This window comes from Chaetodon trifascialis, chromosome 14 (genome assembly GCF_039877785.1).
Source record: "Chaetodon trifascialis isolate fChaTrf1 chromosome 14, fChaTrf1.hap1, whole genome shotgun sequence".
NCBI classification, from domain to species: domain Eukaryota; kingdom Metazoa; phylum Chordata; class Actinopteri; order Chaetodontiformes; family Chaetodontidae; genus Chaetodon; species Chaetodon trifascialis.
In genome coordinates, this window is record NC_092069.1 from 12,553,175 (window position 1) to 12,569,574 (window position 16,400).

The following is a 16,400-nucleotide window of genomic DNA, read 5'->3' on the forward strand; positions in this document are numbered from 1 at the left end:
AGAGGGACGCTGAGGAGAAGCCTTTTAAAGCTGCTCATACTAAAAAGCATGAGATGGAACATTGCCAAGATGGTAGTGCAGCAGTCATTTATTAAAGAATACAAGTTATACGTTACATGAGGAGGACCTTAGTGCCCTGTTTGTCTTGAAGGCATGCAGCTCAGAGCAACACTGAGACGGACTGCGAGAGACACTCTCGTAGCCTGTTTTGGCAGAATCCACTTCATTATCTGAATAGAGCTGGGCATTGTCCTCACTGGGTGGAACAATGTTGCATGGCAGGGCACTTTGTGTTGAATGACAGCTAGCAGGGAGAGCAGGCTGATACACTCTTGCTCTGCACTGATCAGTTTCATATGACCTTGCTGGAACGTATTGGGTAATCTGATTATCGTATTGCCTTCCATATGTCGGACAATAAAATGAATAGGGAACTGTGGGATGGGGGATAAACAAAGAGAGAGGGAGACAGACTGATGGCTGATTGTCCTGACATTTTTTTATATTTATGTTGGATAATCACAATGGATCATCAGACTGTAATTTGAAAAAGGTCGAACATTAGAACATTTGATAGTCTCTTTTACCCGAAAATTTAGTTTAGTTTCATCACTCTCACCAGTTTTCAATTGCAGGTCGATGAAAAAGCTCTAAAAACCCACTGCACACTGCCTGCTCAGCACCAAACAGCAGACACACAAAGGTAGGTGGCGCATTTAGCGGCTAAAGAGACAGCTGTCCCCCCCGGGGGCTGTCGAGGACCAAAAACATAGCTAAAAGAGGAATAAATATTGGATTTACATTTGCCAAGAATCCTCAAAAATGACTTCAAATGAATGCTAATGTTGCTATGTATCTGCTGGGTGTGTAAAAGGCAACTGTTGGCTAACAAACATCCACTTAAAAGGGGCTAACATGTCAGTGCGTTTGGAGCTTGTTTCTGCTGCCTCCAACTGGCCAAAGAAATCTGTTACTGCAGGTTTTAAGCTTCTCATTCAGCTTTAAAATGGTGTTTGTGTCGATGGTCCTCGTCAAAAAGCCGGCAAGTATAAGAAAATAAGTAACACAGTTCTACACATGCTAACACAGTGCTAACAAGAGAAACTATACGGCACACATTACATACTGTAGACATGGTCTAAAACAACCACATACACACCTTTAGTAAACACAAAGTATTCTGTTACAGACTGCAGTTTCAGAGCATTAGCACATGAAGCAAAACAAGAGAATAACCATTCTCATCTGCATAATAATCACACTTATTAATAAGCACTGAGCTTCAACAAGAGAGCGCAGATTAAAGAGGCTGGATCATAATTTGTTCGACATTTGCAAACCATGAATGGCCAGGCTTCACACTGACCCACTTAGCCCTTTTGGCTGGACCCTGTGATGTTCATTTATCTGTGTTAACGTCTGAAGCGTATTCAATTATCAAGCGACACAATGGCGGTCTAGTTAACAGCTGAGATGCACTGAAATCGACAGAAGGACTCCTCCTTTAGATTAAAGGTTTAAGCCTTCACTGTGATGGCTCTGGAGCATAAAGCATTCGGTTAGCATGATACAGGCAACAATGTAAGTTTATCTTGCTCTGTCATGCAGCAGCTTATGGGTTCAAATATCACACAGTTGCATCTGATGAGGACTTAGGATATTTGCCACATGTCCAGGAAATTAAAAATGGGGGATTTAATGAAAAAAAAGGAGGTGAAGTCCAATGCCACAGAAAGTTGATTATGTGTGTGCGTGTGTAAATGTTACTAGTGGCTTCTGTGTGTGTGCATGCCTAGGTGAGGACACACAGGGACAGTGTCGTTTCAGTAGGAATTGATCCAAATTATCTCCACATGAGTAAAGCCAGCACCAGCTCACTGAGCTCCCCACAGCTCAGCTCTACTCCTCCCTCATGGCTGCTGCTGAGCTGAGCACTGCTGGCCAAATGGGTTGAGCTACTTCTGGTCTATGATGCAACAACTCAAATGCTCTGGAGCTTCCTTCAACAATGCAGCAGTGTTCTTAAATTAGTGGTTAAACTGTCTACACTGGCAATTGAAAAAGCACGGTCCAACCATTATCTATGGTCTATTAGTAAATGGCATAATCAAAGCAAGGCCTTCTGTTTGCTGCAGCGGAATTAAGCAAAAACTGTGTGACACTGACTGAAAGGGATAATTAACTATGCTACAGAGGGACAGTAGCTAATGTAATAATGATGAAGCCTGCTTCAAAAGCCTCATAGCAACAGCATCAAATTGGACTGTGCTGTTTGGAGTGATTCCAGTAAAAAGCACAAACTTCTTCAACTGATCAAACAGAAAAAAAGATCACAGAATGGTATGAGCAGTTACGATAAACACAAACTGGTAAGAAAGGAAAGACGATGATTAGAAAGTGGAAAACTGAGCGTAAGTGACCAAAAAATGTCATCAATGGTCACCGAAAGGTTATGCTAAGACATTATTATGGCTTTGCAAATATGATGTGACCATTTAAAACCTCCCATTCTGTCATTGTAGGGATAAGATACAATATCAGAGATTATGAAAAGGGGACAAGAGTTCTGCAAATAAAGAAATTCTAATCCCTTCTCTAACTCTTGTGCCCACTGGGGTCCCTGATCCTTTGTCAGCGTCCTGTGAACTGGAGAGGATGTGGGTTTAGGGGAGGGACATAAGATCCCTCAAAGTCCAAATTGGCAATGCTTCAGTTAACACCGCGCTCACGAGAATCCCAGTCAGGTCGGACCCCGTGTCAACTTTGAGCCTTTGATCTGGGACACTCCCACTAATCTCTGCCTTCCCAGCGGCACTGAGAGAGTTAAACTGGATCATCAGCGAAACTATTCTCAGGCCCTGCTTGCCCCTTGTACAACTCTGCTGGGTAGTTTTTAATTTGTGGTCACACGTCTTAGCCAAGTCAAGAACACAGCAGTCAAAGACTAACAGGATGAACAGAGGCATTTTAGAAAATAAGTCTTATTTATTGGTCTGGCTAGATTCTTAGATAACAGCTGTGGGGACGAAGTATAACTCCCTTTGTGGGAAATGTTTCAGTCACAATGCTGCACAGTAAATGTCTGATGCATTTCAACAACAACCTCAGGCAGTTGGTCTGACACACAGAGAGACACACTAGAATATCTCTCAAGGCATCTTTTTTTTTTTTTCTTGTTCTGTTCTTTGAAATCCAGCATTGCCAGATGAAGGGCATGCACTACCAAACGTTTCACGCTACTGAGATGATAAAAGCACCGGTGTCAACATAAACATCAAGGCAGGGAGTTCCAGCATGAATTAGAGCAGTGGAACTTCTAATAACTCACCTGTTGTTGTGGAGTTGCTGGAGGAGTTCCACTTGGAGTTGCTGGGCCGCCTGCTGAGGTTCAGATCCAGACGGGTGACGGTTCGCTTGTTGCCGTTCTTGTCGATGACCTCAGTGAAGATTTTGGGGTCGTCTGTGTTACTAGAGCTGTCTTGTTCGTGGTCCACATCCTTATCTGAGAGCAGCACAATGCGGTGGTTGAGCTGTGGGCTTGGTTGCTTGGAGGACAGAGGGGACAGGAGAGGGGACATGCTCTGGAGACTGTTGGAAGCAGGGAAAGATGTGTTGAAGACCCCAGCGAGGGAAGGTGAAGAGGGGCTCTTCTTGGTTTGGGGGTAAGGTTCAGTGGTATGGGAAAGGGGCAACCGTAGCCCCTCAGAAAGCTTGTTACCTGTCTTTTCTCTATTGACTCCCAGCAGCTGCTCTCCATTTGGCCCTCTCCACTTTCCATACGGTTGCTCGCAGCTGCTTGTCCCTGGATGCTGCACGGCTGGCCCTGCCCTGTCTGGGCTTGTATGGCTGACACGTTGCACTCTCCCTTCCACATCCTGCACTTTGGCCACCACCCTGACCCCAACATTGCTCTGGGTGATTTCACCATTCAGCTGCTGAGCAGACTTGACTGCTGATGCATTGTCAGATAATGTCTCACCAAAGGAATCAAACCTCTTAATTGGTCGAAGGTTGCTGCCACTTTCCCGACGCGTCAGACCGTCCATCAGGCTGCAAAAGGACGACTCATAACCCAGCTCACCGTCATACTCTGAGAAGTCATTGCAGAAATCCATGTCAGGGTCAAATGTCCGGTTGTCCTCCATAAAGTCCCAACCCTCTTGAGTGATCTGGAAGGGTTCCTCCATGGGCAGGATGGGATTACTGACTGCGCTGACATAAGAGCCTGTGACTGGGCTGTCAGACACATGGATGGAAGGTGGGACACCTGGGATCTGCTCCACCACTGAGGCTGTAGATATGAATACATTGTCTTGAGCAGAACGGTCAATGGATGGAGCTCCGCTGGTAACTTTCTTCTTCATCTTACTGTGCAGCAAATCCTCAGCACTGTCAAGCTTCTTGCCTCCCAACTTCTTCAGCTTTTTGCTCTTAGATGCAGCTCTCTTCTGCTCTGGGGGCGCAATGAGAGAATAGCCACTGCTGCTGAGAACCTGACCTTCAAGGTGAACTTCCTGACCCTCCATGTAATCCTGAAGTTTCCCATCCTGGTTACCCATCCTGACTTTGTTGGCGCAAACCCTACACAGCGATAAGAGATCCGCCAGCAACTGGTGGTGCTCCGCCGCCAGCCAGCAGAGCTCTGCAACAGCTTCCTTTGTTGCCTGCTGGGAGTTGAAGAGTCCGCCTGAGGAGTCGGAAGACTGGCCTCTTTGTTCGGACACTGCGAGATCCTCCTTTCCCCAGTCATGGTCATTATCGGCCCTTTCTGAATCAGGGGCGCGGCTCTTGTACTTGAAGCTCGGGGCCCGCCTCTTGGGGAAATACAGGCTGATGTTACTGAGCTCACGGATGGGTGCATATAGGAGCAACACAGTGTGTGTGCCCTCCATGATGGGTGCCATGTTAATCACTCAAGCACTCTGAATAAGTGAGTGGTCAGCCCCCAGACAGTGTGACTGGGCTTGAGCTGTAGAGGAGGATCTCTGGCTATTCATCACCTGGCGTGTCCAGATACTGTCAGAAAGAAAGTAGCACACAGCTATAAATCTTAAAATATGTCCAATAACATGTTAGTTCATGTTAGTGACTTTTAAGCACTGCTGATACAAGTCTGCCTATATTCTTGTATGAGTTCAAGCTTTAGTAATATAATCTTCACATTTCCAACACAGAACACTAATTTTCAGTGGCATGACAATGCAGAGCTAGATTTGAAGCCTTTAACAATGCAAACTGCTCCTTTCCCAACAATGGGGCCTCCACATATCACTGTCAACCTCCTACTTTAATAAAAAACTAAACAAAACCCAACACGGCACTGATTAAACTGCACAGTGATCCTACTGAATACTTACCTTCCTCACACTATCTCATCTTCATCGTCCTCTCGGGCCTTGTTGTATAAGTAGATGAAACATTTCTAAGCCGCATTTCATCAACATTTCACAAGCTGCCGCAGAAAAGCTGCGAGAGTCACACAAGGTGACGACGCACGCAGAAGCCTATGCTATGGCTGCCATTAGAGATATTTACAAGCAAAACAGGCACATATTTTACATGCGCCTCAATGGGCACCCTCAACATTTCGCAACCTCTCTCAACTGTTTACATCATAACATAATCCCGCGGGTTGCTGACTGTCACCTTGCACAAGCACGAGTGCCATGGAGTGTAAAGATGGCAGCATAATTAGGCTGCACTGTCCTGCGGCTGTCCGCTACAACTCCGAGAAATATTCATGAAAATGTATTAGAAATTAAAATGTAATGCATGAAACTCTGCGTTAGCCTCACACCGGCATCAGTCTGATGTCATCTATTTAATTAGAAGCGCAGAGCTCGTTTCAATCAGTTGCACCTGCGGCAGGTAAAAGCACAGCTGCAGCTCGTAAAAGATAAACAGTTACTTACCCGATTCAGCAGCATGGAAAATATTTCTTCACATCTTACTGCAGCCAGCCAATGCACACCACTGCTTCCCTGGGCTCGTCCGCCGTGATGGACGGGGGTTTGGTCCAATAGGCGGACTCAGCGCCGGCTCACTGCGCTTTGATTGGTTCCTCATCGTTTATCCACGTCCCACATTTTGAGTCAGTGCAGCTGCTGCTTGCAGGTAGGCCATGTGAGGGGATTCAGTCCGTGCAGCTGCAGAGAGGAACCAAAGTGTGCCTAAAGTTGGTCTAATTTTACAGATTTAACGGCGTCCAGTATTTTTCTGCATAACACAGGCAGTTTGTCGCACACGCAGAGAGATAAGTGCAGGGTAAGTGGAAGTACCTGAAACCTCTTTCTGGCAGTCATTTCTTACGAAACAGAGACACCTAGTGGCTGACGCATACATCACAGTTACACGAGTAACTTGTTTCAATACAAAACAGGATTTTTCTCGATTTATATACTTGCATACAGCGGGATATCTCACTATTTAATATTGAAATATTGTATGGAATTTGTCTTTATCTTGTCTTTAAACTGGCAGTCACGATAAATTAGATTACAGTCAAAAAATGTGGAAAACAGTCAAATGTGTAGACATATATGGAAGCATAGATACACTAAGAGATTTCACTGAAATTTGGTGGAAAGTTAAGCAGAAAATTTAGGGTTATATCAGGAAGCTGGAATAACAGACCATGCCATAAAGTTGAAGAAATGATGGCACACATCTAACTTTCCTGGTAGAGTTTGTGGTCTCATGTGGAGATGAGAATGAGTCACTTACTTACAGCTTAGATGGCTCACATCTAGAAGAATAGTGCTTTAAGTGTAACTCGTTTATTTAACTAAATGTGGAGAGAATATTCTAAGGGGTACTGAAATATTAATATCATTAGCCTGCTTGTTTCAACAGGCTGTTAATTGGCCAATAAAGGATAGGAGTGGTTTCAAGTGATTTAACAGGCACCATGAGGGAAGGAAACGTACAGTCTGGGTTTAAGTTTAGGTGTTAGATCGCAGCTTTGACACTAGAGGGCGTCACAGCATCATGATAAAGGAGCTATGTGTTCAGTTGCAGAGATGAGCAGGCTTCATTATAACCTGACGGTCCAGACTGATCACTGCTGTCTCTATTCAGTCCGCACAAAATGTTAAATGAACTTCCACTGCGTCCATTAATTTTTTCTTGAATTTCATCTCATTTAACGTTAATAATTGAATGGCTTTTATCCACACATAATGTTTTAAATATTTGAGCACGTGTGATTGAATGTCAGCTTAAATTGCACGGCGGCATATGTTCTACATCTTCTTAGACTCTGTTCATGCCACACTGTCACCATTTTTCCCGCATAATTTAGTTAATAGTGCAGCTACATCACAGAAAACAGGATGCAGATTATATGTTTTGTTCTGAAAATGTTGCAGATGTATTTTGTTATTTGCCCCATAAGTCTGCTCTTCCCACTTCAACTGTGCTAATAGCACATTTTCTGCAGAGAAATACACGGGCTGCCATGCTAAGCTGTGCTGCCGTTTTTCCAGAAATGAATTAAATAATAATAATGAATAAAAAATCAGCCTGTAAAATGAGCTGCGATGCGCCGCACTTCGCAGCGTATTGGTGCAGGTCTGCTGTGCTGTGGGGTGCTGACCATGGTGCTGATCTGGAAACAGCAGCTGCCATGAATTTCCTGCATCCTGTACAATCAACGCTGCTCATCACAACGTGTCCTCAGCTAAGAGATGCTGATTATTTGGCCGCATTTAACACTCTCCTATTTGAATGTTCGCGCTTTCACGGTTGCATTAATAAGGTCTACCGGTGACGTCGAAGATAAAGACCCCGCTGCTGTATCCCGGCTACACGACTTGGCTTGTGCCTGTCTCCCCGCCACACCGTCCCCAGTCGCTCCAGCCCACCGATGCTGACACACACTCCTCCTCCGGGCGGTGAGCCGGGCGCTTGAGTGACACATGCTGCGGTAGTCTCCCCCGCTGTATGGCCGTGGATTAGCTATATGCTAATATCGATAGGAGAGAGGAGCCAGCGGAGGCTTCCCGAGTCTGAACAGGCTCCTTTGCAGCCATGGCTGAAGGTGGAGAAGGAGAGGATGAAATTCAGTTCCTCAGGACCGTAAGTACATTTCCTGCCGCTTGCGCTTGAAGCGCAGCTCCGTGCGACTGTGGGAATATGTGCGGCTCTCTTTTTCACGGTGCCTTGTGTGTGGGATGATGACTGTCGATTGCCCATCACTGGGCTCGCCTCACAGATGTTATTTTATCCCGGAGCCTTTGATCACCTCGTGCCTTCTTGCAGATCTTACAGGCGGTGATAGTGCTCCATTGTTTTGCGCATCGCTTGCTGACAGCTATTGTCTTTTCTGCAGTCTCTCAAGAAGTTGACAGCACAATTTCCAATGCATGTCAAACTTATACATTCACCTTGCTGCACCGTTGTGTTCTTAATTATCTGTCCATCAGAAATGGACAGTGCAAACGCTGATTTAACTTGGTCTTGAAATAGCTTCTTAGCCTCGCTTAAATGTCTTTGAGGATAAAAGGAGTTGTGAGCCAGTGTGCATGCTGTCTGTTCAAACGTGGTAGCCTGGCAGTGAAGGCTGCCTGTCCAGACAGTCACCCCAGGGTTCCTGAGCAGCAGCAGAGGTCTATGCAAATTAATTTAGTCATAAATACAGTATTGCTGCACCCCAGCCAGATTACTGATGCTGTCTACTTGTTGGGCATAAAGCCAGTGTAGACAGTTTGTATTGCATGGGCATTAAAAAGAGGCTATAGCCTGCAGATTATTTCATCTTCTTGGCTCTAGTACTACATGATAATGAAAATATGTGTCACTTAGTCAAAATGCATTTCTTAACCTGAAAGTGAGTTGAGAGTGGAAATGTGTGGCGGTGGTTGTGCAGAGAGGAAGACTTTCCACTGTTGACAAAGATAGATGATGACATGATATGCTCATCTGTGGTGAAATGCACTGAGAGGCACATCAATGCTGAAAATACACACTCGCTCGTCTAGGAGAGATGATGTAGCAGAGCGCTGGAGGTCCTCCAGATAGACCCCGAGACAGTATGGAGGTGTTTGGTTGCACATATCACTGGCACTGCTGCTTGTGGTTTCCCTTTATTAAGCTGCTCACAGATGTGCAACCTGCTGTGAAATGGAGAAGGGATGCTCTTGTTTTTATGTAGATTTTAGCAATACAGACATTTTTGTGCTAAAATTTATTTTAAAAGGCATGATTCTACTGTAGCTAATAGTGTCTGCATGTCAACTGAGATCCAAGCGAACAACGTGCAGAAAGTGGATTCTGGACTAAGTCACTGTTTCTGAAAGACCCACCTATCCCCAGTGAGCTTTAAAATGTCCCTTCCTTTCACTCAGAAAAATGCTCTTCCTTATTTTGTCGCAACCTTTTAGCCACAGCACTTAGAGGTCAGCACATCAGCATGAAAAACAGCTGACATTTCATTCCATTTCTCCTCTTTTCTGGGCTCAAACTTAAATGCAACCAATCCACAATCAAGGCTTTTTAGAAACTGTCTTCATAAGAGTTGTGGATTTAGTCGTTTTTGCTTGCTTGGCTGTTTTTGTCCCATTTGTTGGATTCAAAGTGAACATTTTTTTTTCTCCCTAAGAGAAAAAGCGAGATGACATTGACTAATAGGAAATTGCTGTTGCTTTAAAAAGGGCTTAGCAGCTTGTTGCATCCCCTCCACGCAGGGAAGCAGCTGACAGGCTCAATGGTGTTGGGATGGGGGCGCAGTGAGCAGGCTTGGTGTTCATGAGTGTAAAAGTGTGTGTGTGTGTGTGTGTGTGTGTGTGTGTGTGTGTGTGTGTGTGTGTGTGTGTGTGTGTGTGTGTGTGTGTGTGTGTGTGTGTGTGTGTGTGTGTGTGTGTGTGTGTGTGTGTGTGTGTGTGTGTGTGTGTGTGTGTGTGTGTGCGTGCGCGCGCGTGTGCGTGCGTGTGTGTTGAATGCAAATTGCAGAGCTGAAGCTGTGTGGTGCAGTCAGGCTGCACCAGACATGCCACAGCAGAGCACGGTGCAGAAATTATTCATCAGTCCAAGCAACGCACAGCTGAACTACTCAGTGTAGGGGAACAGGAACAGATACACACACACACACACGCACACACATGCACTGACATACAGTGCATTTATGTAGTCAGTCCTGCAGAAACAATTTCTCACATGTGCCAATAGATAGATTTCAAACATCAACAAAGAAAGATAAGAAAGCAAAATAAAACTAGCTTAAAAACTAATTTCAAACATGCAGGCATGCACAAACACTTGTTCTGAACTTGTTTCAACATTAGTTGCAGTACTGTGCGGAGGATATGTTGAAGCTATGTTTCTTGCTGGCATCCAAGTGTTGCTTGTTATTGGAGTCAAGGAGTCTGATGAAGCAGTTCACAAACTGCCGTTTCTCTAACTACGCAAAGTAATTTCCCTGGAGTGGTGGCAGAAATTGCCCCTGCCGGCCGGACCGCTGCCTATAAACCCAACTCAGTGGGAGGAAAGGAAGGGAGGAGAGGGTGTAGGAGCGAGAATATCTCAGTCATGGGTAATTTGATGTTGCTGATTGTGAGCCAGGAACCTCAGAGAAAAGCTTCCCCCAAACTGCTGTTTCATGTCGAAGGGGGGCTGCGCTGAGGGTTTAATAAAGGCTGCATATTCCACAGGAGTTTCATCTGTGCTGTTTGGGCACCGGACATGTCCTCAGATGCTCCAGCTCCAGCAGCATCATTAGAAGCTGTACAGTGAATCAAGTATCAGTTGTATGGTTTCACAGCTCAGGCAGCTCATTATGTAAGAGCAGTTTTCTAAATGAATTGCTTGCCTACTGCGTGTTGTGCCATTATAGCAGATGAGTGGAGGGAGAAGAGCGGAAGCAAACTTTTGTTCTTGTCTCACTCCGCAACCATCCTGATAGAAGTGCTTTTATTAGTGAAAACACAATACAGCACGCAGTGATAGTCCACGCAGAGGCAGAGGTTTGTGCTGAGGAGCCCTGCTGGCCGAGTATCAAATCCGACCATCTCTTAGCTGTTGGAGTGGGAGTGGCGGCTCTGGAAAGGCCAGACTGGGGCTTTTGACTAATGCACCGTGGCAGCGCTGGGCTTGGTGACATGAGGGCGCACAGGGCTCACTTTGCGTCCAGGTGCTGGCTTGTAATGCAGCAGCACAGAGGCGATGCCAAACCAGCAGACAAACCAGTCTGAGACAGTGAAGTGTTAATTGTGGCCGTGACATCAGTGCCAGAGCTCCTCACCCACTCATGTTCTCTGAACACCCTGCTGGGTTACTCCTTTGTTGCTGTTGCTCTTCTCTTCTTTCCCCTTTCGTCACTTTTCATCTCCCTTTTTCCTGCTTTTACTTTCATCTCACTCTTTCATCTCCCTTTGGTTCCTCTCCTCCCCTCTTCATTGTGATGTGCTGCTTTTTGTGTGTGTGGCGCTGGAAGACCTCCAGTTTGAAGTGGTGAAGTGAGGGTGGAGGCTGTGGCCAACACGCCGGCCCAGAGGCAACCAAAGCTGGCCTCGATCTGATGCGTTCTTCTTACTATGAAACTACCTCGAAGCATCCTTGCCTGACTTTATCAGAGACCGTGAAGTACAGCAATTAAAGTGTGTCCGGTATCTTAGGTGATGCTTGTTTGTGCACAAATCTAGCGCCACAAGTATCCCTGACTCGCCTCAGCTGTGGCTCCTCCTGTTCCTCTGTCACTTGCCCCGTGTATAATTATTAGAGATTACCATGAAATTATTCTCGCTGATGGGAATTCAGTTCAGCACATCATCGCATTCCGCTTGACACTAAGGAGGGGAGCTTTAATGTTATTATGATGAGGTCTGCTGTCATTTCATGCTTGAATTAAAAAAGTAATAGCTCAGTTTCATTAGCGACCGACAGGCTTTTTGAGCATAATGGTGCAGATTTGAGCGCAGAGATTCACTCCGGAATAGCTTTGTGACAAAGTGATTTCATGAAAACAGGAAAAAAAAATCTTGTCATGCAAATTGTCACTGGGGATATTGCCCTGTCGAGTGTTTTTGGCATATGTTTTTAGCAGCTGTTGCAAGCAGAAACCTGATGCTGCGTGTGAATGCTTGCCTTTCCTCATTTCATATGATTTGTTTATTTCTAAAATATTGTCATGGACAAGTGTGAAATCTCTTTTCCTGGATGAGCTGCATTTAAACTACTCAGTTCAAAGTTGTGTCATGTATAAGGCATGGCACTACTCGGATAGATGCTCTTTTTCTGCATGTACGTCCATATCGCTGCAGCAGGATTGATTTCCCTCATATGTGCCATTAGCACCCCGTGAGACTTGTCCACAGCTCTCAAAATTGCACTTTCAAAAACTCCACTTGCAGAGAAGTAAGTTGGCGTGAAGTGTAATGTGGAAGTGTTGTTCAGCAGAACCCTGCGTTCTGTGATGAAGATGGACAGTTAAGATAGGCCTGTGATGTAGAGGGAATTAAGCTGGCAGGACCAGAGACAACCCAGTGTAAAGCTGCTGTAATGAGCTATTGATCGTGCCACCAAATGAAGAAATTTCCTCAGTAATGTCTGTTGCATGCAGTAAGCAGGCCTGATTGATCTGGTGTTTCAGTGCATGAATATTTAATAAGGCAGCGTAGGACACTTCCTCCTAAAGAAGACCCTGTTGTCCTGTTCTCCTCGATTGTTGACCCACCAACATATCGCCATTTTCTGTTTTCAACTATAGAATCACATGGTGTTACATTTCTGCTTTGCAGACATTTGATGTGGCAACAAGTTTGTATTTACATTATTTCTAAATCCATTATTGTCTCAATTAATTAACTGCTTAGTGTATTAAATGTATAATCATAGCAAATACTCATCACAAGCTTACTGGAGCACTAAGCCTCGTCTTCAAATGACAACCAACAAGCCAATATCTGCAGGCATTCAGTGAAAGAATGACGTGAAACAAAAGCAGGAAATCTTCACACAGGAGAAGCTGAAATTTTATGTTTAACTTGGAAACACACGTCAATAATCAGCTGATCACCGAATTGTCACTGAATACATTAGTTGAATATATTAAGTCTTCAACCATAACGGCTTCCCTCATCAAGTGTGCGACACACAAACCACACTGGTTACACATTACACCCCTGACTGATTTCAGTCAGGGGTGTAATGTGTAACCAGTGTTTAATATTTCTCCACAAAACTCTCCACTTTTTGCATGTGGGAGCACTTCATCATATACAAAATGTGCTCATGCACAATATCATGAATATGGAAAACATGTATCAGCGGGATGAAATTTAAGATGGAGCCAGCATCTAAATGATTTAATCATTAAAGGATCTCCATCCTCTCTCTATATACTGTGTATTACACCTCTGCAAAGCATCAGTGATGATTAATGTCAAGACACCTTTGGGAAAAACTTGCAGGAGTTTAGTTACACTGTAGTGTATATATCTCATTAGAACCTGAATGAAAACAATAACCAGACTTACTGAAGTGAATTATAACAGTTCATGCCTGCTTGCCTGTAATCATGATTAAAAAGTCAAATAAAGAAGCATTTGATTTGTAATTTCACTACTTTTCAAAGCTGTGTGCATATCTATGCTTAACTAACTTCCACGTCTCATGAAAACTCAAAGTTTAATAATATCATGTTAGCGTTTATATAAAGAAAGCCCCCTGACGAGTGACTGGACTAACATACCTGTCCATATGTATTGTGTGCCTCTTATTACACAAAAATAAATACATTGATTCCCTAATTGTTGTCTTTGTGTATAACACGTTAATTGTTATTCACACCAGGGACAAAAGAGCTATTGTACCCAGACCAATCCTTCCCTGGCACATTTCACTTTATTCAGAGACAAAATGATTTTTCTCTCCTGACTTTACAAATAGCACCAATGTTGATGAGTCATGGCCCTTTTGGTTTCGCGTAACTTCTTTTGTGCTTCGGCCACCTCCTGATATCCATGGCTGGCTGCTTTAGACCAACAACAATGCAGTGCGATTAATCCTGTAAGCTGCACTGACAGCACAGAGAAAACATGCAAACATAAGATTGTGGCACGCTACTTCTGTTGCTTTCAAGCAGGGACGGAGGACATATTAGTTTAATTATTTAGGTCTGCCAGCAGTAGCCTGCGTAACGTCACACTGCCAACATTAATGTTTGAAACTCATGTTGAGCACAGTATCTACACATTTGCTTAGAACAGAGGGCCGGAAGTGAAAACTGCAATGGACGAGGTGGAAGAGAGTTCTTACTGGGCTGCTTGAGATGAATTTATGTAGAGGTATAAACAGAAAATCAGAGCATATGTTGGATGTGACCCTTGTGTTATGAAGAGGAGTGATTTTTTTTTTTTCAACTTAACTGAAAGCTCAACTTTTGGTACTCAATAAAAGCTCCTTATGGTTTCTTGGTTTGATTGATCTGAGCAACTTTTGAGTGCATTTGAGTGTGTGTTATAGCGCTTCCTATGCAGAAAATCATTTCTGGCCCTCCATCTGCAGTTCACGCCACAGCAAAAGAGTGACGTGGCATCATGTGCAAACAACCTATTAGATCAATGTATCCTGCTGTAGATAATTTCCTTTCAGCTCTTGCCATTTGTTTCATTTTAACCCAAAAAAACAAACAAACAAAAAAAAAACTTAAACACCATAAGGCTAAGTGTGCACTTGCCACATTGGCTCCACCACCAACAGCAACTGTTAGCCTGTCGTTAGCTTCTGCCTCCTCCATGGCTCGCAGGTTCATCTCTGCCTCTCTTTGCCATTGCTTCTTGGCAGTTAATGTTGGCTCACACATACAAGGCTGTATTTTCCAGTCTGTGGCTATCTATTAGTCACTGGTTGCAGTAAATCTGTGCCCAAGTTTTACTGGTGTGTTGCTTTCTCACCTCTTAAAAGTCTTTTTTCTTTCCAAGTTGCTATGTCTGAAAGCATTTGAGTGCAGGCACAGTCATAAAGCATAGCGTTACATTGGCTGTTGTCTTAGTTGTAGTTTAGAAATACTGCACGGTTTGCCTGAGTGACACCATGTCACTCAAATCGCCCTTATCTTACACAGGATGCATTGATATTCAATCTGCAAGTTACCCTTTTTTTTATCCTTTTTAATGAAGCAGAAGTTTGACAGCCAGGTGCCCGGTAAAGGAATAGTTATTTGCTTATTTGCTTTCGTTACCTGTACCACTCTCATATCTGTCTGTTTAATACTGTATCTAACTTGTTAGCTTAGGTTAGCATGCAAGCAAGGGGAAACTTAGCCTCTGTTGCTTTAGAGGCACTGGTAGGTGTATATATATATTTTTTTACTTTTAGACAGAACCAGCCTGTTTCCCTTTGCTTCCAGTCTTTGTGCTAAGATAACCACCCGCTCTACAGTTGCTCATTAAACAACATCTAACTCATCTAACTCTCAGCAAGAGAGTAAATAAATGTATTTACCAAAATATTGGACAGTTCCTTTAAGTTTCTTTGGAAACAAAAATGTGTATATATGGCAGAAGTTCAGTAAGAAGAAAACAAAGATGCCAGGAAGGCTTTGCTTGTGGTGGTTCTTCTCAATCAAGAACATAAGAAGTACAGTAGGGTTGTGTCTGCAGGTGTTGTCAGGCTGTCTCAGTGTTATCTTTGTTTCCTCCGTCATTTGATGATGAGTCGCTTCACACTGGGATATGCTGCACTGCATCAATTATATTTTCCTCCAAGGTGCCACTGTTTGCTGCCATGTTACCCACAACAAACCAGAGAATGGCATCTTAAATTCTAATGAGCTGCAGGGATGGCACCACATTGATCCATCCAGAAAAAGTTTGGCTCGTGTCAAACTTTCTTCCAGATAAAACGGATTCAAATCTGAATCTGTATCCTTCACTAAAGACCGTAAAGCTTTCAGACCCACGTAGCAGAGCGGACACCTGGTTAACTCCAATGAACACAAGTACATGAGAGGCTTTAACCAAACCAAGAGGATGTATTGCATATGTTAGGCTGCTCCCTGAGAACATACCTTTCTTCAGTGACAGTGAACGCTATGCAGCTGAGACATTTTAGGAGTTTCCTTCCTCTGACAGCCCTGTTACCACAGAAACAAAGTCAGTGTTTCTAACATTTTACCATGGCTGAAAATCATTAAAACCCTCACTCCTTTTGGCTGTGCTTGTGAATCATTCTCCTCCTACATAAAGCAGCTCTGGTATCTGCCGTAATTATGTCCAATGTTCTGTCTCCCCACTGTGCCTTAATAGGCCATTTAGAGGAGTGTTTACTGCTGCAATCTGCTGCTGTTGAGCCTCATTTTATAGAAGAAAGTTGAGTGTCTTTCTAAGCAAACCTTGACAGTTTCCTGAATATGTAATGTTAGATCGTTATGCTGTGGGCAAGGTCCTCCCATCACCACCAGTGCA

General features: G+C 44.0%; 2 protein-coding genes across 8 annotated transcripts in view; one reads left to right on the forward strand and one right to left on the reverse strand.

The window, feature by feature from the left end:
* Positions 1 to 6,002, reverse strand: part of LOC139342077 (formin-like) — a 51,501-nt gene extending 45,499 nt beyond the window's left edge. Inside the window, exons 1-2 of one of the 2 annotated variants that reach the window (XM_070978961.1) lie at positions 5,913 to 6,002; positions 3,329 to 5,016 (exon numbers count right to left, since the gene is read on the reverse strand). In XM_070978961.1, coding sequence (XP_070835062.1) covers positions 3,329 to 4,904 — 1,576 coding nt within the window. In that variant the 5' untranslated portion in view covers positions 4,905 to 5,016; positions 5,913 to 6,002. Of the gene's footprint in view, positions 1 to 3,328; positions 5,017 to 5,357; positions 5,647 to 5,912 lie in introns of those variants that run through there. The other variant, XM_070978962.1, reaches the window with a different exon arrangement.
* Positions 6,003 to 7,894: 1,892 nt separating this feature from the next.
* Positions 7,895 to 16,400, forward strand: part of LOC139342740 (ryanodine receptor 3-like) — a 98,957-nt gene continuing 90,451 nt past the window's right edge. For all 6 annotated transcript variants that reach the window (XM_070979985.1, XM_070979987.1, XM_070979986.1 and 3 more), the window contains exon 1: positions 7,895 to 8,076. In XM_070979985.1, coding sequence (XP_070836086.1) covers positions 8,029 to 8,076 — 48 coding nt within the window. In that variant the 5' untranslated portion in view covers positions 7,895 to 8,028. The remainder of the gene's footprint in view (positions 8,077 to 16,400) is intronic.